This window comes from Cebidichthys violaceus, unplaced genomic scaffold (assembly GCF_023349555.1).
Source record: "Cebidichthys violaceus isolate CVI_PGR_0920_01 unplaced genomic scaffold, fCebVio1.0.p SCAF_9, whole genome shotgun sequence".
Taxonomy (NCBI): Eukaryota; Metazoa; Chordata; class Actinopteri; order Perciformes; family Stichaeidae; genus Cebidichthys; species Cebidichthys violaceus.
Genome location: NW_027176975.1, coordinates 6,658,571 through 6,686,297, shown reverse-complemented (window position 1 = coordinate 6,686,297; position 27,727 = coordinate 6,658,571). Strand labels below are relative to the sequence as shown.

Genomic DNA, 27,727 nt, shown 5'->3' with positions numbered 1-27,727 from the left:
ACTATCTACTTAGCCTCGGTTCCCCCGTTGCTGCAGCCATAAAGAGTTGGTTGCAGGACTAGATTCATTTTCCCGGAAGTAACTAATCGTATGGCATCAAAGCTCCGCCCACCGCAGAGCGTCCTAATCTGACGTTGAGGCTAACGAACCCTCAGGATGTAAACATGGTGACAGGTAGATGAAAGAAACGCCAAAATGGTCTTCGAAAGCTTGGTGGTAGATGTCCTCAACCGATTTTTAGGGGACTACGTTGTCAACCTTGACAGCTCACAGCTAAAGCTCGGCATATGGGGAGGTAACTGAATTTGTGTTTGTCATTTTAGTGGATAGGCTCGCTCGCCAAGCAAACTAGCTAACGCTAACAGACGTTAGCCACCAGTCGTGTGAGAGAGGCTCCCTCAGCTGTCAGTGCCAGTTTATTTAGTCCAACGTTAGCCGTCCAGTGTGAGCAACACAATGCAGCCAAATATGAGTTTATAGATAGTTCAGTCAGCGTTGTTAATGTCTGACCGACTACTTGTACTTCATGTTAACGTGCCTTATTTCCTGCTGCAAGATTGTTTGCTCAGTACAATCATGCGAGTTTCAGAGAAGTGAGCAGTTCGGGGTTACACCCTTTTACACGGCCACAGAGCCAAAAGTTATCAGGCACCGGAGCAGTGAGAGGATTAGAAGAGCGGTTTCAGAAGCCACTGCTAAACATGTACCAACGTGTAGCAACTAGCTACTTAGCTGAAACACAGCGTGAATCCCTTCGTTTGACCAGTCCTGTCGTGTGTGGCTTTAATAAAACATAATTTCTGTTGAATTAAATCAATAGACAAAGGCCAACGAGCTCCTCGTAGATTTAACTGTTTTTCTATGAGCCTCATAACACAATACTAATCTGTTTGGCCTGTCAAAATGTACATCGTAACGATCAGTAAACACATGTTCGTATTATCACAGGTGATGCTGTTCTTAGAAACCTGGAGATAAAGGAAAATGCCTTGGTAAGTTTCAAATGAATGCTTCAGTAAGTGAGCAGAATTAGTCTTATGATGGATCTGTGTCACATTGATTTACTTTTCTTTTGTTGCAGAGTCAACTCGACATTCCTTTTAAAGTGAGAGCCGGTCATATAGGTGAGAATGTAGTTGCTGTCCCTGTCTGCCATCTACCTTCCTTATTTGCTGCCTTTCCTTTGACACAGATTTGTGTTTCTGTCATCAGGACAGCTGCAGCTAAAGATTCCATGGAAGAACCTCTACACTCAGTCAGTAGAGGCGACTCTGGATGGCGTCTATCTGCTCATAGTCCCAACAGCAAGTAAGATCATCATCTGTGTCCAGCTAAATGCATACAAAATTATGAGATTGAAGCACTCGTCATGATAAAGCGTATGCTGTTGATTCCAACCATTTCAGCAAACACACGCAGTGGCTGAAGGATATTAACGTGCTGTATGTCAGTGTTGATGATTAGGTTCCACTGTTTACATTTTAGATATTTAAAACTCCAAAACACATTAAAACATCTTTACATTTCAATGACTTTTATTAAATTGAAATCCCAAAGCATGCATTTAAAATATCATTAATATCAAGTTCAGTCGAATGAGTAACCCTTTTGATTAGCAGACACAACACAGTGCAGCACAGTAGTCAGACAGAGAAGGTCTTTCACTTATTCATGACTCTAAAGGACTTGTCAGGACTAACAGGAAACTCAAGCTTAACCCACTCTATGTTTTATTGTTTCCAGAGATGTGCACACAAGTCATACGTTTTATTGACCCCATTCTTTCCAGGTATAAAGTATGATGCAGCAAAGGAGGAAAAGCAGCTACAGGAGGCTCGTCAGAGGGAGCTCCAGCGGATAGAGGAGACAAAGCTGAAGGCTGCAGAGAAAGGTCAGGGTTTAGCTTTGATTTGTGTGTGTGTGTGTGTGTGTGTGTGTGTGTGTGTGTGTGTGTGTGTCAAGCTGTAAGACTGAGGAACCGAGCAAGAGTGAAAAACAATCAAATGAATAACTGTTGGTGAAAAAACACATCAGTAAAAATGTAAAGATGTTGCCAACTTAAGGTGAGATGGAATGTTTTGTTTAAAAGCACTGTAAAAGAATGCAAAGGACGAATCGCATTTTTTCTCCCCCTTGTTATCAGGGAGAATCTTGTTCCTAAAGTAAAGCTTTAGGAGAGCTGCAAGATCAGATCTGGGGCCTGAACTATGAAGCAGGATTTGGGGTTAGGGTTGTAACTTTTCAGTTTTCAGTCCTACGAAGGAGGATCACTTCTTACCAGGGTAGATCACTATGCTAACTTGTGCTTAGATTTATAATATCAATGCCCCATCTAGAGCAAGATAGATCTGACTATAATTACATGTGTCTTTGTGTGTTGTCAGTGTTACTTTTAGCCTGAAATAAATGCTTTTGTTCTTATATTTGTCTAATATTATAGTTTTTTTCTTTGTTTGTAAAATATGCCGCACTGCTGACAGCAGACTAGTCCATGTTTGTGATTGGTCATGTGCTGCAAACTCCGCCCCTTTTATGTGAACACGCTGACAGCCAGATTGAGAAACCCTGGGTTGACTTACCGAGTTGGTAACCAGTGCCGTAGGACCACTTAGTGTGATCACGGTTGTTAGGGTTAGTTAAGCCAAATAACCAAAAGATACCCAGGGTACGTTGAGCTTGCTTCGAAGTACAGGCCCCTGGTCTCATATGTATCCTATTGGTCTGTGTTTGACAGAGGACCCCAATCTGGAAAAGCAGGACACCTTTGTGGAGAAGCTTGTCACTCAGGTCATCAAAAACCTGCAGGTCAAGATCTCTAACATCCACGTACGCTATGAAGATGATGTGAGTATTCAGGCCGAGTTACCTCAATGGTGGATGTATGTACAGCATAGCTCAATTTTTAAAAACGCAGGGACCAAGATTTGATCGCATTGTTTGATCCCCCAACAATGACAGCATTAATCATGCAGAGTACATACAGTCTTAACCAGGCTAGCTCTTATTTGATTTCTCTGGTTTGTTTTTCCACAGGTCACTAATCCAAATTGTCCCTTGTCATTTGGAGTGTCACTTAAAAACCTCAGTCTTCAGGTAATGTGTCGCAATGTCCCTCTTGTCACATTAAGTTACATCAAACTTAAACATCATTATAACATATGTATATTTCATACATACATTTCACGTAATCTCATGAACTCTCTATATTTCACTTTACAGACGTCTGATGAGAACTGGAATCCAAGACTTTTGGATGAGAATTCCAGGCTCTTCTTCAAGGTAACCATCTGTCAGCCATACCTGCACTTTATAACACATTCTTTGTCCTTTTTCATTACCTTTTGAAAGCTTTTTGGGCAATTTAAGCCAGTTGGTTCAATTTGTCGGCAGTTGTTCAAGGAACCAGTTTTATTTCATCATCATAACCCAACTTTGGACCGTGATAAACATTTTAGAACTGATTGCACACTGTTAGTGAAGTTACGTCATCATGGTAAGTATCTGCACGACTCTAATTGCTTTGTGTTTTCTTCCTTCTCTCAGTTGGTTCAACTAGACAACTTGTTTGCCTACTGGAATGTCAACTCTTTGCTCTTCTCCAATCACAGTCCAGATGAGGCCTTGGTGAGTCTCCCTATGATTACAGTATTTAATTATGCTTTTTTTCTGTCTTATTCTGCTTTTATTAAGATTCAACCTCATTATTGTAAGCACACAGAAGAGCGAGTCAGTTTCACTTTCAGGCAGTAGAACAGTGTCAAAGTAACTAAGTCACATTATGAAAGACCCTTTTCTCAAATCCTTTTAAGCTCTTTCTATTAAATTATCTTGGTGAATATTGGAGTCTTCCAAGTCTTCTGCAAATGCTCTAAGATCAATGCAGATTTTGCTAACCATTCATTTCATCTACATGGACTCTTTCTCCGATAAGCCAAATGCTGAGAATGTTTTTAAATATGACTTGTGATTGTTTACTCCTGCATGTTGTTAAAGCAGTAACAAAAAGAGATGAAATATGTTCAGAGGTTAAGAAAATGTTGAGTAAAGAAAGCGGGTCAAATGTAAATGAAGCCCCTCTCCCTCTGTTATTTTTGTTGTTGTAGCGATGTCTCCAGAGCAGCGTGGATATCCACAACTCCCTTTCTGTCAGCCATGACTTCAGTGAGTGTCTTACTGTTATCCTTAATTCACACATTTTATACTTTTTATATAACTTAATGACTTGTTGTCTACACTGCCTGATGAAACCCATCTAAAGACAGTGCAGGGCCTGAACAAAAAATGTGTGAATCACACAGCTTGATGCACCATCACCAACAACACATTGTAACAGATTTTCAGCACATTTGAACAGATTTTGTTTTGAGGCACAAGCTCACAGATTTTTGAAGGGCTGACCTTGCTACACAAAATATATTCAAAATATATTCACAATTTTCACATCCCACAAGTGTGTGTGTGTGTGTGTGTGTGTGTGTGTGTGTGTGTGTGTGTGTGTGTGTGTGTGTGTGTGTGTGTGTGTGTGTGTGTGTGTGTATATACATATATATACATATATATATGCAAAGTAACATCTAAGCCATCTACAACCCCAAGGTCCATAAATACATTGTTATGCCAAAGTTAACAATTTAAAACTTTAAAGCTAGGGTTGGTAGTCTTGAGAAACCTGCAGGTTTTTTATTTTTTTATTATTCAACCGAAAAACCCAGCACAGTTTTTCCATCTCTTTACCAATGAAGGTAGCTAGCAGCACCCGATCCAAGAGTCGCTAAATCTAGCGAGAAAGTCGCCAAACCCCGGCACCCCGTTCATTCAGAATTCCCTCCACAGCCACTCCCCCAAAATTGGCATTGTGAAATGCAAACGATGAACTGATTGTACTGATTGATTGTCAGTACTCACAGCTGTTAAGATAGCAGCTTGTGGAAGACTCCGGTGACAATCAGTGAGCGCACAGTCCTGAGAGAATGAAAAGATAGACAGGCAGGTCCAATCATTTCATTAGCTTAGTACAGTCCTGCTATAATCACAGATGCACAGTATTTTATTTATTGATTGCTGTCTGGATGCAATGATAATTTTAACACGTATAACAAAAAATGTTTTTGAAGGAATTTACCAACCCTAGCTTTAAATAATCCATTCCTTGTTGCTGGTCCACAGTTTTCCGTCCTATCTCAGCGGGCGCTAAACTGCGGATGAATCCCAGGTCAGATGTGGACTTCTCTTCACCCAAAGTGGACCTTATGGTCAATCTTAGTGTAGTGACCATTGAACTCAACAGACCTCAGGTAGGTGTTTGTTCATAAACTTGTTTATTTAAAAGCCTGGTGGAAACAAAGTTTTTTTTTTTTTTTTTAGGAAGATAGAGGAAAGGAAGCGAGTAAAAGACAACCAAGATGGGAGATAGTTAAAAGGGCAAATAGTTAAAGTGGTTGTTCAGTGATCTTAGCTGCCCTCCTGTCAGTACTCTTTGGTAGTGAGTAATTGCTTACTTCTTCTCTTTCCAGTACATTAGCATCCTGGAGCTGCTGGGTTCAGTGGATATGATGTCTCGGAATCTGCCGTACAGGAAGTACAGACCCATGGTCCACGTTAACAAGAATGCCCGCATTTGGTCAGAAAACACTTTGACTTTGATTAAGAATTACATATGCTGTTTGAAATTTTACCAACCTTGCATGTGTTTAGTATGGATTTGACTGTGTGCTTCTGTGTTCATGCCTTGCAGGTGGAGGTACGTGATCACAGGCATCCTGGAAGTGGATGTGAAGCCTCATCTCCACATGTGGTCATGGCAGCGCATTCGCAGTCACCGGCAGATGGTAAAATGTTACCGAGAGCTCTACAAGACCAAAATCACCAACAAGAAACCCAGCGAGGAGCTGCTCAAGGAACTAGAGGTGGGACAGGCAGAACCGAGCTGAACGTGGGGAGAGGACGGAGATGTGTAGCGTCCCCGTTTATCTCTTCAGATCCTAATATTTGAACCACTGACGAGTTTCATATGACATTAGGAGAATGTCGCCACGTTCTTGATGAATTTGTCTTTTAATATTAGAACAAATATCTCATCTGACTTCCTCTTCTGTGTTATGATGCATTGATTTTAAATAGATAGATAGATACTTTATTAATGCTGCAAGGGGAAATTTGTTCAAATAGATACAATTATTACATTGCTTTCATATACCAACATTATTTTTTATTCTGTTGGTAAAATTATTTTTTTCCATATTTTTGATTTGTTCACAAATGCTCTGACAGATCCTGTATCTGCCATGCCATTAAGGTCTATTTGAATTTTATGCAATTCTAATGAGCATTTGAGTGTAGTTAAGGAAGGGTAGGAAGGTTAAAAGTATTGCTTACTTTTTTATTTAACATCTCAGCTGAACTATAATTGTGATTTGCGTTTTTGAGTTCCGGACCTTTTTTGTGTAACTTTTGCCTCTAAAGTAGACCTGCTGTTGCTGCTCGATTGTACACTGGCAAATACCCACAGTACTTAACTACAGAGGCCACAATTCATTGCCTATAGGAAATGTGAATGTAATACAATATGCAAGTAGTTAATTACAAAGATATTACCATCTCAATATCCTTTCAGTGATGCTTTACTGAAAGGCCATAATTGCCCACTTATCCAGTGCCCTAGAAAAAGGATTGATTGAAGTGCATTTGAGATTGATTATGTACCTCAGAAGAAATACAATATTAAATCTAAATGTCTTTTCCTTTGCCACTTCCCTGTTCTGGAAGCATCATCTTTTCCTTTCCTGTGATTAGTAATGGACATTTAGTAATTGCTGCATTCCTGCATGGTGTAGCAAGGAGCTGCTCAAAGCTCTAATCGGCTTGTCTGGTGTCTATTCTCAGGAGCCTGAGAAGACCTTGGATATTTTTAACATCACATTGGCCAGACAGCAGGCTGAGGTGGAGGTAAGCTCTGTCTCACCTACTGTATGGTGGGCATCATCACTTTCTGTACTGTATCTCTAGCATAAACCGTGGTCACTGCAGCTAACAAATTCCAATGTCTTTTTAATCCACATGTCTCAAGTATGCTACTTAAAAAACTAATAATTCCATTCATGCCAATGAATTTAAGAAAAAATAGAAACGGAAATGATACAGAGTACAATTCCTTTTCAGAAATGCACTGTATGTTTCCATCAATATACCACATATTACCAAAGTGATACTACAGCACACAACAGACAGTGGTAACAGCTATCAGCAGTTGCATCTAGTGGTTGAGACACTTGAGACGCAGCGGTCAAGTCCTTAACTTGACAGCTGGTAAGAAATTCTTACATAATCCTGGCTTTCCTGCATAGCTTTTTGCTATGGATTGCAATTTTACAATAGAGTATTTCTCTTACAATTTAAAAATAATACATATTGGTGGCCAACTAAATAATATTTTGTTTTGGATTAATTTCATGTGACGCATAATGCAGAGAATATGTGCTTCCTTGATTTATCTATGTATTGACACAAACTGAATAGAGAAAACTGTTTAAGCTTAGCCTTAATACTCAGATGAAAGTAAGTCAGCCAAGATATGGAAACCTCTTTCTATTCAATTAGTTGAGATGTTTGAATCACTCTGTGTCAGATTTAGACCGTGCGTTTCCATTTGTTTGAAAATTATAAACAAAAAGAAACAATTTAAATTATTATTTATTTTTTTTTAAACTTCCCCAGGCAAGCAAGGCAGGCTTACGCATTTACCGTCCAGGGCTTAAGATGGAGGAGGAGGAGTCACAGGGCTGGTTGGGCTGGATGTGGAGTTGGGGAGGAGAGGCTGATACCAAAACAAAAGAGGTCAAGACTGGAGGTAGGATGTAGAAAACCGCAAGACATGTAAATAAAAGATAATATGCACATGTGGCTAATGGAACCAAATCAAAATAGTTTATGGTGTTAGCTAATGCTTTTCTTCCTCCTCACATTCTTTCTATTCCCTCTTGCCCTGTCACGCTGTTTCAGGCTTTGATGAGCTGTTAACCACCGCTGAGAAAGCCAAACTCTACACTGCCATTGGATACAGTGACACAGTTGCTAATCCCAACCTGCCAAAGGATGTGAGTCACCTGTCAACAACACTTGCTTTAGGCTCTCCATCCCGCTTAAAGGAATACTTCACCTCCAAAAAGATCATTTGTAAATCCGTTACTCACTTCTTAATGAACTGAAGTAAATGGCGGCTGCGTTTAATAACAAAACTATATCAAAACATCCATTTACAAACTCTCACACATCTAGTATAATCCAAGTCTCTTTTATCCAGTTGTATACTCGCTACTTCCTAAACGCGTACATTTTCACTGAAACCTTTCTATTTAAAACATTTCTTACTCACACAGACCTGCGCAAGGGTGAGACAGTAAAAACAGAAGTGTTTTTAAATAGTAAGGTTTTAACTAAGACGCATGTGTTTGGAAAAGTATTGAGAATAATACAGGATAAATGACACCTGAATTATACTGCACGAGTAGTGTGAGAATTTGTAAACCGATGTTTTGACATGCGAGAAACAGAGATTTCTTTTTTCTGCAAGAATTTAAGGTAACACGGGGAGAGTAATTGAAAGACAAATGGTCAGTGTGGGGATGAAATATTCCTTTTACACAATATTACCAAGAACAAAATGCAAATACTGTATCGGTACATAATCACAGTATCTATGTTGTCATTTCTTTATAGTTTGAGGACATGAAGGTCAATTTCCACATGGAGAGGCTGACTGTGGCCATCAAAGACAACAAAGACAAAAATGAGATCATCAGGCTGACTGTGGGAGAGCTCAAGTCCACACTCACACAGAGACCGGGAGCACAAGCCATCAAGTTCGTCATAACTATTTGTTTTTGCAATATTTTTTTAAATAAGCCACTATAATGACCAGTAGATGCAGTTTGTGGTTTTACTTTTGGTCAGTTAAAAAGCAACACTCCGGAGTTGGTCCTTTTGAACCCAATACTTATAGTATATCTCATATTTAGGATCCTGGCATGGGTGTCACTGACATTTAGTCTCTTCCTCTTTTTATCAGAGTCACAGCTCAGCTTAGTCTGTTTGAAGTCACCGGCCTGGCCAGTGAGCGGCCTGCACCAACCCTCCTGTCATCAAGGAAAGCGGCCACGGGAGCCGGGACCCCGCTGCTCTGCATCCTGTTTGAGACCAACCCGCTGGATGAGAGCGCTAACCAACGGCTTCATGTGGAATCACAGCCCTTGGAAATCATCTATGATGCCGTAAGTGGTGTCCGTCAGTGTATGAGCATGAATAAAACATGAAGGGGGCGTTACATATCAAATGGATTCTCTGTTTGTGTGTCTCTGTAGATAACGGTGAACAGCATGTCAGCGTTCTTCATGCCTCCTGACGACCTGCAGCTGGATGAGCTCACCAACGCAACCCTCATGAAACTGGAGCAGTTCAGAGACCGCACAGCCACCGGTCAGTTGCACATACATTTACAACCATCTGCTGTATATCAGGGGTTAATTCTAAGCCTGGTCCCAACACTCTGATGGGCACATTCAGCCTGCATGTCTGAGCCACTGATTCAGTTGGATTGTGGTGTTCCTGTTTATGTTCTTGAGACTGATTGTTCCCTCAGATTGTTTGCTGAAGTTTCAAGCTCATTTTGTCTCTTACAATGGCATTATTCACTGGAGCTCATTTGGGCACATTCAATGAGGCTCTAACGATGACTTAAACTCTCAGTGCTCATTAAGAGGCTGTTAGAAATGAGCTTCAGCTAAATACACATGTACAGTACGACGCACATGTAATTCATGAACTAAATTCAGCCAATACTAAATCACTGCTTATAATAGATCTATGATCATAGTTTGCTTATTACAAACATGATGCTGACCGTAGTGCTTGATGTTGAACTTTATCAAGCTTTCTTTCTATCATCATCCTCATTAGTTGGATAATAAGAATCCTCACATCATTAAGGCCTTCTGTATTTGATAACAAAGCTGATCTATTGTTTTGTCTGTCTGTTTTGGCTGCGATTGATAAGTAAATTACTTTTTTCTAGGTTTAATGTATGTGATCGAAACACAGAAGGTCCTCGATCTGAAGGTGAACCTGATGGCCTCCTATGTCATCATTCCTCAGACTGGATTTTTCGACGGCACTCAGAACATCCTGCTGTTGGACCTTGGGCATTTTAAGGTCAGAGAGTACAAATCTTGACACTGGGCTGAAAAACCAAACAAATTGTGTCAAAATCCTACTTTTAGCCATGAAGTATAAGTAAATGAGCCTTTTGAGTTGTCTAAAGGCTTGATTTGAAGGCTTTAGAGTTTCAAAGTTTGAACATTTTAATTTTGTTGTCTTTTCAGATGTCCAGTCAAAGCAAGAAGCATCTGCCTCAGCTGTCAGCTTACTCCAGTAACATTGAGGACATCATGTCCAGAGCATACGACAGCTTTGACATACAGCTCAGCAGCCTGCAGTTTCTTTATAGCAAACCAGGTACACACACTAGACTTTTTAGATATTGCAAGACATTATACAGTACAACATAATTTATAGAGAGAAAACTGAAATGTGAAAATTCAGTGGGAAAGTCTTGTAGCCTTGTCAGCTGTACTTTGTCTCAGAAATAATACATTGATATCGAAAATATATTTCTCTCAAAGCTTTTAAGATGTTTTTGTGTCTTTGTGTGTGTGGAATAAAAATAAATGTAAAACATTTATTTTGTGTGATAGATGGCGACTGGAAAATGGCCCGTAAGCAGAGACGGTCACCACTCCACATTCTAGAGCCAGTAGATCTAAAAGTGGTTTTCAGCAGAGCGATGGTCATCAAAGACTCCCGCATGGCAAAGTAAGTTGTTTTTTTTTAACCCCATACATCTTGTTATTTAGTATTCTATGTTGTAAAGATGTAAGATGCGAGGCACACTAAAGTTAAAGGTCATATGTTTGGGTGTGTGTCTATTGTGTTTCCATTTTTGCATTTGTGTTCCAGGTATAAGATGTCTGGAGAGCTCCCCCTGCTCTCTCTTCGTATTTCTGATGTTAAACTCCGAAATGTTCAGCAGCTGGTAGAAAGTATCCCACTGCCTGAGAGCAGACCTACAGCACACAGCGGTGCTTCATCCTCCACTACAAAGGTAAGACCAGAAGGATGATTCATAAATGGCGCTGTTCACGTTTTGTTTGGTTCACGTTTTGTGTGGATCGGATAAATGACCTAGAGGAAATAAAACTAAATTAGAAAAACTAACAAGAATCCAGCAAGAATATTTTTCCTCCAGTTTCTTCTACAGTTTGCTGTTATTGTTGTTGTTGTTGTTATTAGAGAATGAAGAAATTGATCAATTGATGAATACAATGTACTTTAATTATAGTTATGCTGATAAATCCCATGTTTTGGTGTTGTTTCCTCCTCAGCCGAAGCAGTCTTTCACCCCACAGCTTACTCCCAGAAGACCTCTGAACTTAGCTGACCAGCGCTCCTCTCTCATGTTTGAGTCATGTGAGACCATCAGCGTCACCTCATTGGGTAAGACTCGCTGCACATTCTATAGCCATATCCTCCTCTCTCTGCACAGCCACACATGCGTAATCATCACGCTATATAACACGCTGTAACACAACAGTATAACAGATGGGTCATTGTGTGTGTTTTTGTCACCTCTTAGGGTCAGCGGAAGATTTGTTCTACGATGCTCCCAGCTCTCCCATTGGCGATCGGCCATTCTTCCCAGATAATCCCATGCCGCTGAGCTACAAAAGAAAAGGTTCAGAAGCTCAGAAGAACATGACAGAATTCACCATGAAGTTTGAAATCAGTGAGGTACAGAGAGGCCTTGTTGAAATAGGGAACAAGCTTAGTCTGTGATGCCGTCTTATTTCTCTAACTGTCTTTCCATTATTGTAATCTGTTTTTCCCTTTGTCCCTCTGTATGTTCTCTTTCTCTGTCTTCTTTGTTCATCTAGTTATCTGTTCAGTTGTGTCGTCTCTCCGGGGATCAGGAGGTCACAGTGCTCCACTTGGACATAGAGGGTCTGGGCACGGAGCTGAAACTACACACCTTTGACATGACATCTTACACCTACCTAAAAGAGATCTGCCTCAAGTGCCCTGAATACATGGGTCAGTAGATGCTTGCAGGACTCGCAGTTCTTGAGACATTATTCATAACTCAATTTGACTAACATCTAGTGATTACAAACATTCTAATAAGCATTTGTGAAAAAAATGTCAGACGAGTATTGACTGCAGTCGTGTTTTATTTATCTCAACCTTGTACAGATTCCGAAGAGAAGCAGGTTCAGCTGATCACCACTCTAGACAACACAGAAGTTGACCTTCTTACCCTGGAGTATATTAAAGTATGTGTTGAAACAAACCTTTCAGATCTGTCAGTATCCTGGATGATCAGTTTGTAAATGGCTTTCTCATTGAGGAGTGTGTGTCTTTTCTAGGCTGATAAGACTGGCCCTGAGTTCAAGTCCCAACACAACAATACAGAGCAATCCATTAAGGTGAGGAAAATGTTAATTCACTAGTAATTAAAATGTAGATGCTTCTACATTATTATATCTGCTGTATTGGAATATATTTGTATCAGGTTTCCCTATCGTCTATTCGATGCTGGAAGATAATGCAAAGTACATATTAAAAGACAAACCTATCTGTATTTTCATGACAGCGTAAATACAAGCCAGTATCAGAACAAAAACAACGATACTTGATGCAAAACAAAAAGCAAAGATGCCATATTATTCTTCTTCTCCACTAATATTTTAATGTTTTGACAATGCATTCCCCATCAGGTGGCCGTCTCATCCCTGGATGTCCATCTCCATACGGAGGCTCTACTTAACGCCATGAACTTCCTCAACAACCTCCTTCCTCCATCCACTAAGAAGGAGGGACGGCAGGAAGAGCTCCCCATCATCCCTGAGGAGGAGGAGGCCGAAGCAGAGAGGGAAGGAGAGAAGAAGGAGGAAGCTACTGTAACCAGGAAAAAAAGTAATCTGTTGTAATAAACCCTTTTCAGAGTTTCATTCAACCTTACATTGCAAAGCCATCATTCGCCTGTGGTCGTCTTGTATTACTCATCTTTTCTTTCTCTGCACTTTGTTCTCATAGGCACAAAGAATTCAAAGTTTGCCAATGTGGTAAATCTGCATATCAGAGCCGATCTCCGCTGTCTGAAGGTTTTTATTCGAGGACAGAAAACCAGGATCTCAGAGATTAGTATCGAAGGTATGTAAGGGTTGTGACATCACTTGCTCCATGACACAGAGGATATTTAATTCAGTCCCCCCGCCCCCCCCACAACAAGCCTGTTGCCACCTAAAGTTCTTAATTTGTCTTGTAATGCTACATTTCTGATTTGGTCCTCCATGCATGCATTACATGAAAGTATGCCGTTAGTGGGGAAATGCAAAATAAATGCTTTCTCTCTTTCTCAACCATCCAGGTCTGGTTTCTGAGGTTCTGATGAGGAAAAAGGAGATGGAGGTTCTGGCAAACCTGAAGAACATTGTGATCCTAGACTGTGACAAAGATGCGCTTTACAAGAAGGTACAATCAGCAAGTTGTCTTTCTTCAAAATGTGAATGCTCTATGCTTATCTATCTTGCAGCAATGAACTTAATGTACTCGTAACTTCTATAATAATTCAATTCTATGTATTTAAGTCTACATGTATACTTGGCCACTTCCTGTGCTTTTAACTACTTGTGTTTCTGGTATTCTTAAATGTTAAGCACAGAGCACAAGTCACTCAGGATAACAATAAAAGATGATTGATTATTCTAATTTGTGTTTCCCAATAGCTCTTTAATTCTCCTTGTCTCATTTATTTCTCAGGCTGTGTCTATCGCAGATAAGGAAGTGTTTGATTTCCACATGGTAAACTATACAGACGCAACAGAGGGAGATGCCTATCTGGACATGTCTAAAGTTGACACCTCTGTCACGCTGACTGTGGGATGCATCCAGGTCATCTTCCTCAACAAGTTTGTCTCCTCTATACTGGTAAGTATCACATATCCCTGGAACAATTCAAGCCTTTTTTAAATATATAATTGTGTTTATGTAACAGACCTCAAAAGCATGTTACAGACAGTACAGATACTAACTGTGAATAAGAAGTCTGTCATTTTTCGGACATTTTTAACAGTTTCAGCTCATAAACAGCCATAGAAACACACAGCACAAAATGCACTCATCATCCCAGAATAATCCTCCTCTTTCCCACCCTCCCACATGTCCTAGGAGAATACACTTCCTTGTGTGACAGATGAAAAAAATAAATAAATACCAGTCATGCAAATATGACAAAGTCAGCCTTGCATTTGGTAAACCTACCTTCAACAGGAGACACACCAAAGATAGCAATCAAGGGGCACGGGTTTGGGCAAACAATCCAAGACTATTAACAGTTGGTCTTGTCCCAGTCAGTTAATATGTGTGGGATAACGATGGTAGAACCCCACTTTCAGATTTATGTGTTTGCCATCTTTTATTGTCCATCCTTTTTTCCTCCCAGACATTCGTCAATAACTTCCAGGAGGCTAAAGAGGCCCTGGCTGAGGTGACAGTCCAGGCTGCAGAAAAGGCAGCATCAGGCGTGAAGGAGCTGGCAGAGCGGAGCACTCGGATCGCTCTGAACGTCGACTTCAATGCACCCATCATCTTCCTGCCCCAGTCCTCCTCTTCATCTAATGTCATTGTAGCTGATCTTGGTCTGCTGTCTGTCAAGAACAGCTTTGCCAAGCAGCCCTTTAAAAGTGATGCAAAGATCCCGCCTGTTGTGGATCAAATGATCGTGAGACTGACTGACCTCAGGATGTACAGGTCAGAGACCAGTCCTCTTAAGACATTATGATTCATTGTAAAATAAATTGTGATAGATTTGAATTACAATAATATCATATTCTCGGGATAACTTCTCTCATTACTTGTGTGTTGTTGCTTTTTCCAGGACCACATATGTAGATGAAGGTTTTCAGGGAGAGACCCAGCTGTTGATGCCAGTCAGCCTAGATTTGGAAATCCAAAGAAATCTTTCATCCAACTGGTACCACAGCATACCTGACATAGAGATCACTGCTCATCTTAAGCCCATGAGTGTAAGTAGTGCTGTATGGTTGCATGGAAGGAATGACTAGTTTACAGCAAATGTAGTGTTTCTTATAGACTACGTAGATTTTTATTTGTGCATTTTGAAAATTGGATTAATAATTAACAGGCCTATTGATTAGGATATATTATGCCTTTTATTTTTTATATCTGATTCCAAGATAAGTTAAAGGTTTATGGTGAAAATCTAAATCAAAAAACATTTTCCCCTAACATATTATTATTATTATTATTATTATTATCAAATCCTGTGTCTGCTCCCAACAGCTGATCCTCAGCCAGGATGACATGACAGTGGTCCTGAGGACTCTTAGTGAGAACCTGTCAGAGAGTTCTGATGCTCTTCCACCTCCAGCTCCTCCACCCACCACTGATCGTTCCTCTGACTCTGTATCTAACAAAGAGTCTCAGGGATCTGGAACCACTGGACCGGCCAGCAGTAAGGCATTGTGGTTATGCTTGAGTATGTTCATGTGTGTAAAGTAGTTCTAAAAATAAAGCACGAGACATAAGAACTTAATGAGCTGATGAAAACATTTGTGTCATTCCACAATCTTAAAATTTACCATTTTAGCTTAGCGCTTGACAAGTGAAAAGGCATCTACAGGCTTTCTAGGACCAGGACTACATTTTAAAGCTTATGACATTTTTTAAATAATTTTAACCATAAACTAATGAACCTTTCTAACGTGCTTTGTGTTGTGTAACTTTTTAGGTAACACAGTAGTGACGGCTGCTGTTGTGGAGCCCCACAAAAGCAGCAAGTTAAAGAACACTCTCAAATTAAATTTCAAGTTTGACTCAATGACACTTGTCTTGTACAGCCCTAATGGGAATGAGGTAATGCATATATATATACACACACACACACACACACACACACACACACACACACACACACACACACACACACAAATGATGTGTGAAATGAAACCTGTCCGTCATCCTTTTACAAAACAGTCTAACAAGGTGTGTATGTCATTTCCTAGATCCAGCTGTTGGATTCCCACGATGAGCAGCTGAAGTTGGCAGAGTTTACTCTGGGCACCATCTCCACCTCCGTCCACATGTTCTCCGACAGCTCCATGAAGGCCTCAGTCCGACTGGCGGCCTGCCTTCTAGATGACAAGAGACCCAGAATCAAGATGGTCACCCCGAGGTACTCGCACACACTCTCATGCACGTTTGTCAGTATATATACATGCCTCGCTCTACACTTTTACACACATTGAGATGTATTGTCTGTGCACATCAAGACAGAGCTGTCGACTTTTGCACACTTTCCTATCAAAACATTTAAAATGCCCACAACTCAGGCTGACATAAAATATTTGTTTAATTCAAATTTTACACACCAAAAGTCTACAGTATGCTTTCTTAAATTACATGATATTCAAGCTTAACGATGACATTCTTGTTGTCTGTCCTCAGATGCTTTGTAACACTTCTGTAATATAGTGTGAGTGTGATCTTACTGACAGAAAGGTAGATGTAGAAAACTAACATGTCATTTTAATGCCTAAAAATAGCATGTAGGGCAAATTCCATTTAATGTTTTATTTATCTGCTCCTCAGTACTCATTCTTCACTCTCTCTTTCCTGCTTTTATGTACTTCTTTGTGTCTGACCATCATTTATGCTCTCACTCTGTCCGCTCCTCCACATCCCTCCTGTTGATATCTTTAACCCCTTTCCTTCGTCTTCTCCAGGATGATTGCAATGCGTCCTGGTGCAGAACAGAACATGATGGTGGAGGTGAACTACCGTCAGGGCCGTGATGGCACCACTTTGGACACGGTGGTGCAGGATGTGTACCTGTGTGCCAGCATGGAGTTCCTTCTCACGGTGGCAGATATCTTTCTCAAGGCCACCCAGCAGGGCTTTGATCAAAAAACTCAACCCAAGAGCAGTAGTGGAGCGGGAGAGAAAAGAAACATTAACTCCTCTACCACATCTAAAGAGTCCAGTGAGTTAACCATATCGATTATATAAATTTAGTTTTAAAGTGATTTTTGATTCAGCAAAATAAAACCATCTGCAAGTTTTCTTAATCAGACACAGCCAAGGGGAGGAAATGTTTCTTCCACATACGTTTCTTCATGTTTCTCTGAATGAGAAACATGAAGAAACTGAATGAATCTGACGTTATTTGTACCCTGTCGCCTTACGACCTGAACTGATGTTTTCCTCCGACTCTCTGCCCCGGTCAGCTGTAGCTCCAGCTGTGGTATCAAAGACGGAGATGAATGTTCTGGTGCGTAACCCGGAGATTGTGTTTGTGGCTGACTTGACGCGTGCTGACGCCCCGGCCCTGGTGATGACCACGCAGTGTGAACTAGTGATGAAAAGCGGTGCAGAGGGATCGCAGATGACTGCTGTTATCAAGGACCTCAAGGTTTGTATCGTCAATGTAATGCAACCCTGAAAAACAGATTGTTTAAATAATTGAAAAGATGTCTTGCATGCAAAAATTAAACAAAGTCTGTTTTAATTGTTGTTTTTACTGTAGGTAGTGGCCTGTCCCTTCTTAAGAGAGAAGAGGGAAAAAAATGTGACCACAGTGCTGCAGCCGTGTCAGGTGTTCTTCCAGAGTACTCAGTCCCCAACCTCCCCTCAGGCTATGGAGGTCTCCATCAACGCTCTCACATTGAAGGTAGTTATTTTTTGCATCATCATTACACAATCTGAATCCAGGAATTAAATCTATGAAAGGCATTTTCTTCAAATACAAATGTTAAAAGTTTTTCCATGGATTAAGTTGTTCCATCTAGACGTCGATGATAGTAAATGCCTTGCTATTAGCAGCTAATAGCCTGTTTTACCTTTTTAAACTGTAGTGTAAAGCTTGATGTATACTTGATGCATCCGCAAGTGACGTCACACCATCAGACACGCCCCTTCACGTTTTTTTTCCCCCCCGTTTTGGCACATCTGATTTTCTAACATTGCGAATGGACAGAAACAATGCTGAAACCATGCTTTACGTAGATGTGAGTTTTTGATACTCTGCCCTTACAGTTTGCCAGATTTTTTGTTTGTCGCGAAGAGAAACCCACACAGAGGATAAATGATCCAAACGTTTCCTTGTCACGATCGTCAGCTTCTGTCATATAGATGTGTATCAGCCGCCGTCGATGGAAATTTTAGCATCAAGTGAATGCAACATTTTAAAGCAATGAAAGTTTACTATTGTGTAGAATTAGAAACTTTTAAATTTAGCTTTGAACTATGAAATTGGTATAAAACAGTTGTGTCTCTGCGACCTGACTCTCTGCCTAGGTATCTCCAATAATCATCAACACGGTGATGACCATCCAGTCTGCACTGACTCCCACAGCGGAGACCCCTGAGGAGCTGGTTAGTCCTGTTCCCGTGGACCTGTGGGAGAAACGGGGCTGGAAGGAGCTCAAACTTTGGTTCCTAGAAGAGGAGGGGGATGAAGACCCAGAGACACAGCCCCCACTGATACCACAGGGAGAGTCATTACAGGTATTTGGCTGCATTTTGGCTCAACTGATTATACTTTATGGTTTATTGAATGCTATTAGTCAGTTATGATTTTTACCAGTATTTATTTATTAACTTTGGCCATGTTTACACTACAAACATATGCCCTGTTTGGCAGTATTTCAGTCTATACACAGACTACAAGTTTGATGTATAAGAGCATTTTGTGTCATTTCATTGGCTGTCCATCCCTGCAGGTGACCATCAAATCTGTCTGTGTGACTCTGGAGGCTGGAGTGGGACACCGCACTATCCCCATGCTGCTGGCCAAGTCCTCCTTCCATGGAGATGTCACAAACTGGTCCACACTCATTAACTTACACAGCGAGCTTAACCTGGAGGTATAGCACATAAGCACTGTATTCATTTCCTTAACTTGATCCTAGGACCTTATCCTAATTCTTACATTAACATGTCACAGTAAAATTGCCCTAGAACGATGTTCGACTTTTGCTATTGTTTTCTTTGCTTTTGATATTGTTTGGTCCATTCAAATATGAGGAATGCCCTTTAAGATTATATATTTTTGTTTACTTTACATAGACCTATTGATGGTAATCTAACACAATACCTCAAACGTATTCCAACTTGCTATGGCCAGAGCTCATGTGGTTGGAGAGGTTACTGAGATTTTCTTGTGTTTTCTATTGCGTTTTACTTTTAGGTTCACTATTACAATGAGATAATGGGAGTGTGGGAACCGCTGCTGGAGCCCTTAGAAGATGAGACAAGAGATGGCTTTCGATCATGGAGACTGGATCTGAAGGTACTGATATACAGAAACACACACATACTGTATTCATACTGTATATACTCAGACATACATGCACACAGTATTTATAACTTTTCTCTATCCTATAATCAGATGAAGAAGAAGTCAATGACTTACACAGGTTTGTCAGATGAAGTGGATTACCATGTCCCAGACTATAAAACGGTCATCGTCATCAGCAGTAAAGACCAGCTCAACATCACCCTCTCCAAGTGTGGCCTGGCCATGCTTAGTAACCTGGGCACGGTAAGAGAAGAGCCGTAAACATTTTAACAGGACGTCTAGTAACATGCAGTCATCTATAATGTTCCCGTTCCTGCCTTTCCCCAGGCATTTGCTGAGGCTGCCAAACAGACAGCTGACTCTTTCCAGAAGGATGAAGCTCCGTTTATAGTGAAAAACCGCCTCGGCCTGCCAGTGTCCGTCCGCCACAGTGAGATGTTTTGTCCCATCGGCCAGCAGAGCACCAGCGGCACTGTGAAGCTGCAGGACGGAGAGACCGTCGGGATGGACTATTCCACCAAAGCAGACTCCGACCAGTTCTCAGCCATGATCTCCTTGAGTGGAAAAGACTACTACATAGAGCCTAGTAAGTTGACCTGTATACACCATTATGTATGTGCACATGCAAAAGTGAATCATTAGTTGTTGCAATATCACTAATACACATTACTGCCTACAGTGTTTAGTTTTATACAAAGCCTACAGTACGCTCATTTTGTGTTTTTATCTGTCTCAAACCAATATGCTTTTAGATCTAGGAAACACTGATACAAACATTGTTAAAACTGGGCAGTCAACTTAACCCAACAATGAAGTTAAAGCACAAAATGTAAATGATAAAAGGTGATTTATGACCTAATTGATTTTGTGTGTATTTATAGAAGAAAGAAAACTGGTGATTATCGTCTCTAACAAGTGTCTTCATCAATCCCCTCTCCTGTATTTATTTTTGCATCAAACTATATAAGCAAAGAACTATCCAAGAAAAATGTCAAAATATAATACACTCAGGTTAAATTAAATGCTCTTCCTTCCTCTGCTCTCTCCAGCTCCGATGGGCCACACCTCAGCCGGTGTGATCCCCCTGATCAAGGTGGGCGGAGGAATGTACAATGTAATGCACAAAGACTCGGGAGTAACTCGTTTCCTGGTCTGTCAGATTTACTCTGTGGAGGGCAGCAAGTACATCAAGATCCGCTCCCCATTCCAGGTACTACACTTATTGTATTGTACAAGTTTAGTCATTTCATGACAATTACACTTTCCCTTCAAGGTACAGTGATCCCTACTGGATCTCTTGGGAACTTCATAATTTAAGCAAATTAAATATGTATTGCAATAACTGTATATTATGTGTCTTGCAGATTACACCAAAATCACTCAAAAATGTTTTAGTTCTTTTTGACATAAATGATAATAGCAGCAGTGTTGTGTACTAGAAAAGAATAGGATTAGAGATCAACTTGAAATGAAAGAAACGGAATTGTTTTTCTCTCGTGTCCTGCAGATCATCAATCATTTCTCAATCCCATTCAAAGTTTTGGAAGGATCAACATGTCTGGGTACAGCTCTCCCTACTGAAGAGTTCTGTGTGCCTTTGGACTCATATAGGTGAGAGAAAACACATGAACAATCCTGCACAGATTCATACAGTCTTTTTTTTTTTTTGTCTCATTTTCTCTCTGCACAAGACGGCAAAGGAAGAGTATGACTAAGAGAGGCACATAGTACACACTCCTTCACACACGTGGTCTCTGCTGCCCCCCTCAGGTCTGAACTGAGCCTCCAGCCGATAACAGAGGACGATGCTGACGATCAGGGTGAGCAGTTTGAGTGCTCAGAGGGTTTCAGCTATGAAGAATTCAGCAACAAGCAGCCTGAGACACACCTCCAGCAGACATGCCGGCGCTGTGGCGATCAGGGTGGTGTACTGATGGTCAACATGGTGCCATTAAGAGATGCTGTGACATTCAAACACACCGGAGGTGTTGGGGAGAACTTTGATGTTCCCTTTGTGCTTCACCTGTGGCCTTCCATCCTGCTACGCAACCTGTTGCCTTACCCCATCTCTTACCAACTGAAGGTACGATGTATCTGGTTGTCACCACTGAAAAGGACCCAATGGGTTTGTGCATGTTTTAGCACACTGCAACATTTCCCCACTTGTACAGTTTATGGTTTAATGAAATGAATCCAAGTATGGTATAAAGATTTCATTTCAGAGACTGCGTAGTCAAATTGCTTAAGCATAGGTTTTCTATCACAGTGGATATTTCATATAGTGATACAGTTTCAATAGTGACCTTTTTATACTTTGTTAGCATACTGACATTTGAGACTTGAGATTTTTAATGCAAGAAATAACAGCATCTGTGCTAGTTTATTGTTCATCTTCTGGGTTGTCTTTTTACCCCTACACCTTGTAAATGCATCGCTTTTTATAAAATGTTTGAGCATCAATGAATGCACCAACAAGGAAATTACTACACACTATCTGCCTGCAGCTGCTTTCTGCCTGGAAGATAGAAAACTTAAAAGTCCAAAAAAAAAAAAAAAAGCTATACTTTGGAAAATGGTCACTATGTGCACACACAGTACAGTAAATATTACTCTTAGATTTGTCACCATACCATCATGTGTTACAAGCTCTAAATTCAGTAAGGGAATTGCTTTGTTCTGTTTTTTTACAAAATTGTATCAGATGTAATGCTGTGCTTTATTGGCCAATTATCTTGCTTTTGAACTTGATGTCCCTCTCTGCCTGCTGCTCAACAGGACAGTGGAGTCTCTGCCCCTGAGGCCACTTTGGACCCAGGACACTCAGCCCAGCTTCACACTGCAGTCATCAACCAATCAAGACTGGATCTCTGCCTACTGAACTACATGGCTCAGGACTGGTCTTCTGAGTACAGGTTTGACTTCAGTTTGATTCATTGTTGATGTTTTGCTTTCCCATTGTTATTGTGTTCTTGATGTCTACACATTGTGAGTATATTTGCCATAACATTTATTGTGAAAAGGTCATTCTGTTTATGTGAGATGTATATTCATTTATCATCTTTATTATATAAATGGTAAATCTGAAATAACGCATTCTGCAATAACATTCTTATTGAAATAAACAATATATCCCGTCATACAGTTTTCACAGTGACAAGGAAGAGATCACCTTCATAGTGTTCCAGTCTCTGCGAGAGAATGACGAAGAAGATGGTGAAGGGACGGAGATGAAGAGGGCCGAGTTGGATATAGCCGTGCATGTCAAATATGACCTGGGGCAAATGGTGGTTGCCATCCACTCGCCATATTGGATGGTGAACAAGACAGGCAGGTTGCTGCAGTACAAGGCTGATGACATCCACCGTAAACACCCCCTGGACTACGACATGCCTCTGCTCTTCTCCTTCAAGCCTCGTTACTTCCTGAAAAACAATAAGGTAAGAGGGTTTCAACTAAATTAAACGAGGAAACTAAGTAGGTTAGCCGTGTACAACCTTTTGTGCCAAAGTGAAACATACTGCAGCTTTGAACTCTGGAACATTGAGACGATCCAAAGATCCCTATCCATAACATCTGGCTGTCATTTCTTCGTGTATATGAGTTTGATGCCTTTCTTTTCATCCCTCAGGTCCGTCTTATGATCTCAGACAGTGAACTCTCTGATGATTTCTCCCTGGATACAGTTGGTAGCTATGGAGATGTCAAATGCAAAGGCCGATTCAGAGACTACTTGGTAAGATTCCGCTTGTTTGGCTGATATTCACACATACATGTGTATGATTTTAAATTACTTTTGTATGTAAAGTAGGCAGGTTTGGTTTTTGAAAATAATTGTCATGTTTGTATGTGTGCAACATCTGTCTGATATCAGGTTGGTGTGAAGATTGACACGAGCAGTTTCAGTCTGACCCGCATCGTGACCTTCGTGCCGTTTTACATGCTGGTCAACAGAACCAAGCACAGTGTCTTCATATGTGAAGTGGGGCAGGAGAACTGGACAGAGGCTCAGCCAGAACAGGTCAAAGACAAACCCGTTATTCTTTGCATCTGTGTTTCCCTGCACATCTGGTTCACTTTAGGACACTGCTGTTTTTACAGCTAGTGAATTATGCTGCACTTAAATGCTTCAAACATCATGGCAGCAACAAATACCACACAGTAGATTTATAGATACCTGACAGTTGGGACAAATGAGTCTAATATCAAGTACAATTATATTGTTTGTACTGTTAATTATTTACATGTTACACATTTCATTTCTTTTTGACTTCTAAATTCACAATGTCTGGATTAGGAAAATATGTTACTATTACAGATGTACTTGTTAGGGGAAGGACTTACTTTGTAATGTTTTCAGATGAAACCCATACTGTACAGTGTTATTGAATGTTTTGTTTTATTCCACATTTAGTCAGCCATTCCCTTCTGGCCTGGGAATGACACCAAGCAGCTGAAGATCAAAGTAGAAGGTTGTTTGTTGCCTCCTCGGACTATTGACTTCACACGACCAGAAAACTGCTTATTGCTGCATCTGGACAATTCTGTAAGTACAAACAAAGATAAGTGTAGTCTCTTCTTGTTAAATGATTAATTCCGAGATGCACAATATCAATTAAGAGATTTTCAATTAAGTCTAGTGCTGATAAATTGTACTCTCATTGGCTTCCAGATCATTTAGGAAACCCTTATACTATATACCAGCATGTAGACCATTTTTTGTTTTTCTTCTGCAGGTGGGTGGGATCGCTGTAGATGTGAACTTGTCAGAGCACTCAGCCACAATCCGGTTCTCTGAGTACCACGACGGTGCGGCCCCTTTCCTCATTATCAACCACACCAATGACCAGACTCTGCAGTTCCATCAGAGGTGAGAGATCAGAGGGAGGACCGTTAGAAGGACAGTTTGAAACTAAATACTTACTGGGTAGGATGTATTTGCGAATAGGCTCAGACTGGGGAGGAAAAAGGATATAAATTGGATATTAAACATGATAGATTAAACTTGTCGTGACACAGCGGGTCTTAATCAATCACAGATACAAAGAATTCAAGTTAGGTGGGGGCTCAATAAAAAAGTGATTGAGATGCAGGAGAAGCATGCATTTCAAGTATGTGCTGAAGATGGACTGGCACTAAATACTTTATTTGGGTGAAGATAAATTCAAGACTTAAACAAACTTTTATTGGAAAATCTATTTGCTTGGTACTTGTTATTTACAGTTAAGGGTGGGCGTAACGTCTCCCGCTGCTTTATTTCATAATATGTCAGTGCTCTGTTGTTGTAAGTGTTGTCTGTAAATGTGCTTTCATAGTGCTCCAAGTTTCCTTTCAGTTAAGTTGCAGATGTGGCGCGCTTGCCTCAAGTGTAAAGAGAAAATCTCTCAAAAATTATAGTAGGATGTTTTGCTAGTTGTGCCATACCTATTCATTCAGCCTCTGTGTTTCTGAATGAAGTCTTTTCATATTACTACCTTTTGTAAACATCAGGTTTGAATTTGACCAACAAAGGAAATTTCTTCATGCACAATATTTACATTTACTTTTCATTGATTTGTTTTTTGCATATTTCTGAATGACAATGCTCTTTCCTCTTGTTGCAGCAGCTTTAGTTAGTTAATGATAACTAACTGTGTTTGTGTTTGCTCATAGCAATTTATGTTTTTGTGTTGTGGGTCATGCAGCGCCCGGACAGAAGCCTTGTGGGTGGCTGACGAGCTACTCGACCTCTCCTTCTCACTGGAGGAGGACAGGTAGAAAAATATGAAAAGGGAAAACTCTTCTGACACACTCTGAACTCGGGTAAAGAACGGCCTTAGATAGCTAGTTCAAAGGATCGCTGAAGCCAAATGTGGGAGGGAGAAGAGGAAGAATTAAGTACGGCATGAAAACACGTCCAAAAATCTAGAGACGCAAATGTTCTTCAACAATTTTCGGGGCAGGCCAGAGGGCACAAACACACAAATACTGCAGTATGTAAATATGAATCAGTGTAACATTATTCATAGGCTAATGTCATAATCACTTCACTGTGACATCACACTTAAGTGCAGAGTGTGGTCAGATCAAGAGTGCAGGTAAAGATTAGTAGAAAAAAATGGATTCTGGTTTGTCTGTGTAATCTGCTCCTCACCCTTACCAATGAGAAATAATTACTGTATCAGACTTGTCAAATATTATATCATAAGACATTATTGTGCTGGTAATATACTTAAGAAATTTCATCGAAATATGTATATCACAAAACTACTTACACCACAATCATACTGAAGACTACATACTGAGACTGACATCCACTTTGTTACACAATTTTGTTTCCCAATTATTTATTTATAAAGGACCTGCTTAATTACCCCCCCTCCACCCCCCTCCCTTTTTATTGATCTGCTGGGAATTTACACTGATTAAGGACCATTGGTTCAGTAGAAGGAGCAGGTTAGACATCTAAACCCATTTACACATGTATGACTATGTTCCTTTGATCTCCTATCAAGTGTTAAATCATCTTTACTTGCTGCTGACTGGATGGGATTCTGCCAGTGGAATCACACCTCTTGCTTCTTCCAGTAGTTCCGTTGCTTGACTAGTATTCTCTGATTTTCCATCTCCATCTGTAGATTATGGCTTATTTCATTTTCTTATGTCTGCTTTGTCTCGTCCGAATCGAGATCTGTATCGGAGTGAACATGCATATTTAAACCTTCTCTCTCCAGTGGCGGGATTGTGGACTTTTTCAGTGTTTGGCCGTCGCTCTGTCCTCTTCTTGTCTGTTGATGGGAATAGTTTGTGTATTCTGTCGAACAGGTACTTTGGATTGGATGGTTGTCATGGTTGCTGGGCTCTGTTATATTGTCTTCTGTTTACTGCAGCGTCTTCTTGCATTATTTGCTTTCTGTCATCTCAAATCAGTGGAATATTGTTTCTTGATGATTTCTTTTAGCACTGGTTAGGAATGTTACTGATATATACAGTATGTGTGGGTTTCATGTGTGTGCAGCTCTCAGAAGGAGGCGGAGCAGGAGGAGCTGGAGGCTGGGAAAGCTGTGCACTACACCTGGACTGAACCCACTGGGTCCCGAGAGCTTTGCTGGAAGTGTGGTACTTACAGTGGGAAGCTGAAGACTGAGGAGGTACTGCTCTGTGCCAGAGACACAATCCTTGTTGTGGTTGAGGAATAGTACAATAGTTATACATTATGTTAGTTTACTCACAGACACCTCAGAGTTGGACGAGTTCATCCATTTTTTTTTCATCCACTTTTAGGGCCAAATATTAATCTTTTACATGTAACAATATTAAATGTAAGCACAGTTAAACCGTCGTTAGATGAGAGATTATGATGTTTGTTTAAACAGTATGTGTTTGTATCTGTCTTTAGGACCTGCGTGAGGACATGAACAATGACGGAAAACTGTTTGTGATCTCCTTTTATGAAGGTAAAGTACAAGGAGCTTGAAATTAAATACCCAGACCACTTTAATGCATTCTGTAGGTTTGCTTTACACATTCTTGTTTTCACTTCAAATGATCCTCACAATATCCTGTTTATTGTCAGTGCATGCGTATCGCCATGTACTAAGAACACATTGGCTAGAACTGTCAAAATATACAAAACAAATAGACATTGAGGTGGCATATTGATCCCAGGGTTCAGGTCTACGCTCTTGTTTTTTTTTGATGAATTAAGTAATGAATCACGTAATTTCAACCTGCTTTGGGAATATGCTTACTATTACTGTGCTGTAACTGATCCTGACTTCTGATCTTTGGGGATAAAAGGCTGTGACATTTGTATTTATTTATTTTTTTTGTCTATCTAAAGGGCTCCAGCGCGTCGTGCTGTTCACCGAGGAGCAACGTATCTACAAGATGCTCTGTGAGAGCGAGAAGGCGCAGCTGGCCGAACAGGAAATCATCCTCTCACTGCAGAACGTGGGTGTGTCTCTGGTCAACAACACCAGCGGCCAGGAGGTCTCTTTTATTGGAATCACAAGGTAGCCAACCAGCAACATACACATGTGTACACATACACACGTGTAATAAAACGCAGAAAACATGGCCAGGTTCATGTTATATGACCATGGCTCACTGCAGATTTTATACATCAAAATGTGTATGTGTTGTGGCATAGATAGTGATGTTGTGTGTGTTTTGTGAATAATATTACAATACAACATACTGTTCTCTGATATGCAGTTGAGATTGTCCAAAAACATCTGGCATCAGATACTTTCGAGGCTCAGACGAAATAGAATTGTTGACCAAATAAGTTTTGCTTGAAATCTGACCTTATTTGTGTTTTGTTGC

General features: G+C 40.5%; 1 protein-coding gene across 3 annotated transcripts in view; it reads left to right on the top strand.

The window, feature by feature from the left end:
- The first annotated feature begins 139 nt into the window (after positions 1-139).
- The window catches only part of vps13a (vacuolar protein sorting 13 homolog A), a 36,182-nt gene continuing 8,594 nt past the window's right edge, over positions 140-27,727 (top strand). For 2 of the 3 annotated variants that reach the window (XM_068703243.1, XM_068703245.1), the window contains exons 1-58: positions 140-295; positions 949-992; positions 1,082-1,124; positions 1,213-1,308; positions 1,790-1,891; positions 2,735-2,844; positions 3,034-3,093; positions 3,220-3,279; positions 3,544-3,624; positions 4,104-4,161; positions 5,167-5,294; positions 5,514-5,620; positions 5,735-5,906; positions 6,883-6,945; positions 7,714-7,846; positions 7,999-8,093; positions 8,716-8,858; positions 9,065-9,266; positions 9,357-9,471; positions 10,067-10,203; positions 10,374-10,506; positions 10,746-10,863; positions 11,008-11,152; positions 11,433-11,544; positions 11,684-11,838; positions 11,982-12,138; positions 12,298-12,377; positions 12,471-12,530; positions 12,822-13,020; positions 13,141-13,257; positions 13,475-13,578; positions 13,867-14,034; positions 14,549-14,856; positions 14,984-15,131; positions 15,409-15,580; positions 15,857-15,981; positions 16,131-16,300; positions 16,851-17,107; positions 17,352-17,536; positions 17,651-17,794; positions 18,421-18,630; positions 18,846-18,989; positions 19,313-19,414; positions 19,514-19,666; positions 19,751-20,009; positions 20,473-20,633; positions 20,931-21,034; positions 21,194-21,506; positions 22,199-22,335; positions 22,566-22,860; positions 23,052-23,156; positions 23,295-23,441; positions 23,835-23,966; positions 24,157-24,290; positions 25,105-25,173; positions 26,418-26,550; positions 26,799-26,856; positions 27,243-27,414. In XM_068703243.1, the coding sequence (XP_068559344.1) occupies positions 196-295; positions 949-992; positions 1,082-1,124; positions 1,213-1,308; positions 1,790-1,891; positions 2,735-2,844; positions 3,034-3,093; positions 3,220-3,279; positions 3,544-3,624; positions 4,104-4,161; positions 5,167-5,294; positions 5,514-5,620; positions 5,735-5,906; positions 6,883-6,945; positions 7,714-7,846; positions 7,999-8,093; positions 8,716-8,858; positions 9,065-9,266; positions 9,357-9,471; positions 10,067-10,203; positions 10,374-10,506; positions 10,746-10,863; positions 11,008-11,152; positions 11,433-11,544; positions 11,684-11,838; positions 11,982-12,138; positions 12,298-12,377; positions 12,471-12,530; positions 12,822-13,020; positions 13,141-13,257; positions 13,475-13,578; positions 13,867-14,034; positions 14,549-14,856; positions 14,984-15,131; positions 15,409-15,580; positions 15,857-15,981; positions 16,131-16,300; positions 16,851-17,107; positions 17,352-17,536; positions 17,651-17,794; positions 18,421-18,630; positions 18,846-18,989; positions 19,313-19,414; positions 19,514-19,666; positions 19,751-20,009; positions 20,473-20,633; positions 20,931-21,034; positions 21,194-21,506; positions 22,199-22,335; positions 22,566-22,860; positions 23,052-23,156; positions 23,295-23,441; positions 23,835-23,966; positions 24,157-24,290; positions 25,105-25,173; positions 26,418-26,550; positions 26,799-26,856; positions 27,243-27,414 (7,934 nt within the window). In that variant the 5' untranslated portion in view covers positions 140-195. The remainder of the gene's footprint in view (positions 296-948; positions 993-1,081; positions 1,125-1,212; positions 1,309-1,789; positions 1,892-2,734; positions 2,845-3,033; positions 3,094-3,219; positions 3,280-3,543; positions 3,625-4,103; positions 4,162-5,166; positions 5,295-5,513; positions 5,621-5,734; positions 5,907-6,882; positions 6,946-7,713; positions 7,847-7,998; positions 8,094-8,715; positions 8,859-9,064; positions 9,267-9,356; positions 9,472-10,066; positions 10,204-10,373; positions 10,507-10,745; positions 10,864-11,007; positions 11,153-11,432; positions 11,545-11,683; positions 11,839-11,981; positions 12,139-12,297; positions 12,378-12,470; positions 12,531-12,821; positions 13,021-13,140; positions 13,258-13,474; positions 13,579-13,866; positions 14,035-14,548; positions 14,857-14,983; positions 15,132-15,408; positions 15,581-15,856; positions 15,982-16,130; positions 16,301-16,850; positions 17,108-17,351; positions 17,537-17,650; positions 17,795-18,420; positions 18,631-18,845; positions 18,990-19,312; positions 19,415-19,513; positions 19,667-19,750; positions 20,010-20,472; positions 20,634-20,930; positions 21,035-21,193; positions 21,507-22,198; positions 22,336-22,565; positions 22,861-23,051; positions 23,157-23,294; positions 23,442-23,834; positions 23,967-24,156; positions 24,291-25,104; positions 25,174-26,417; positions 26,551-26,798; positions 26,857-27,242; positions 27,415-27,727) is intronic. The other variant, XM_068703244.1, reaches the window with a different exon arrangement.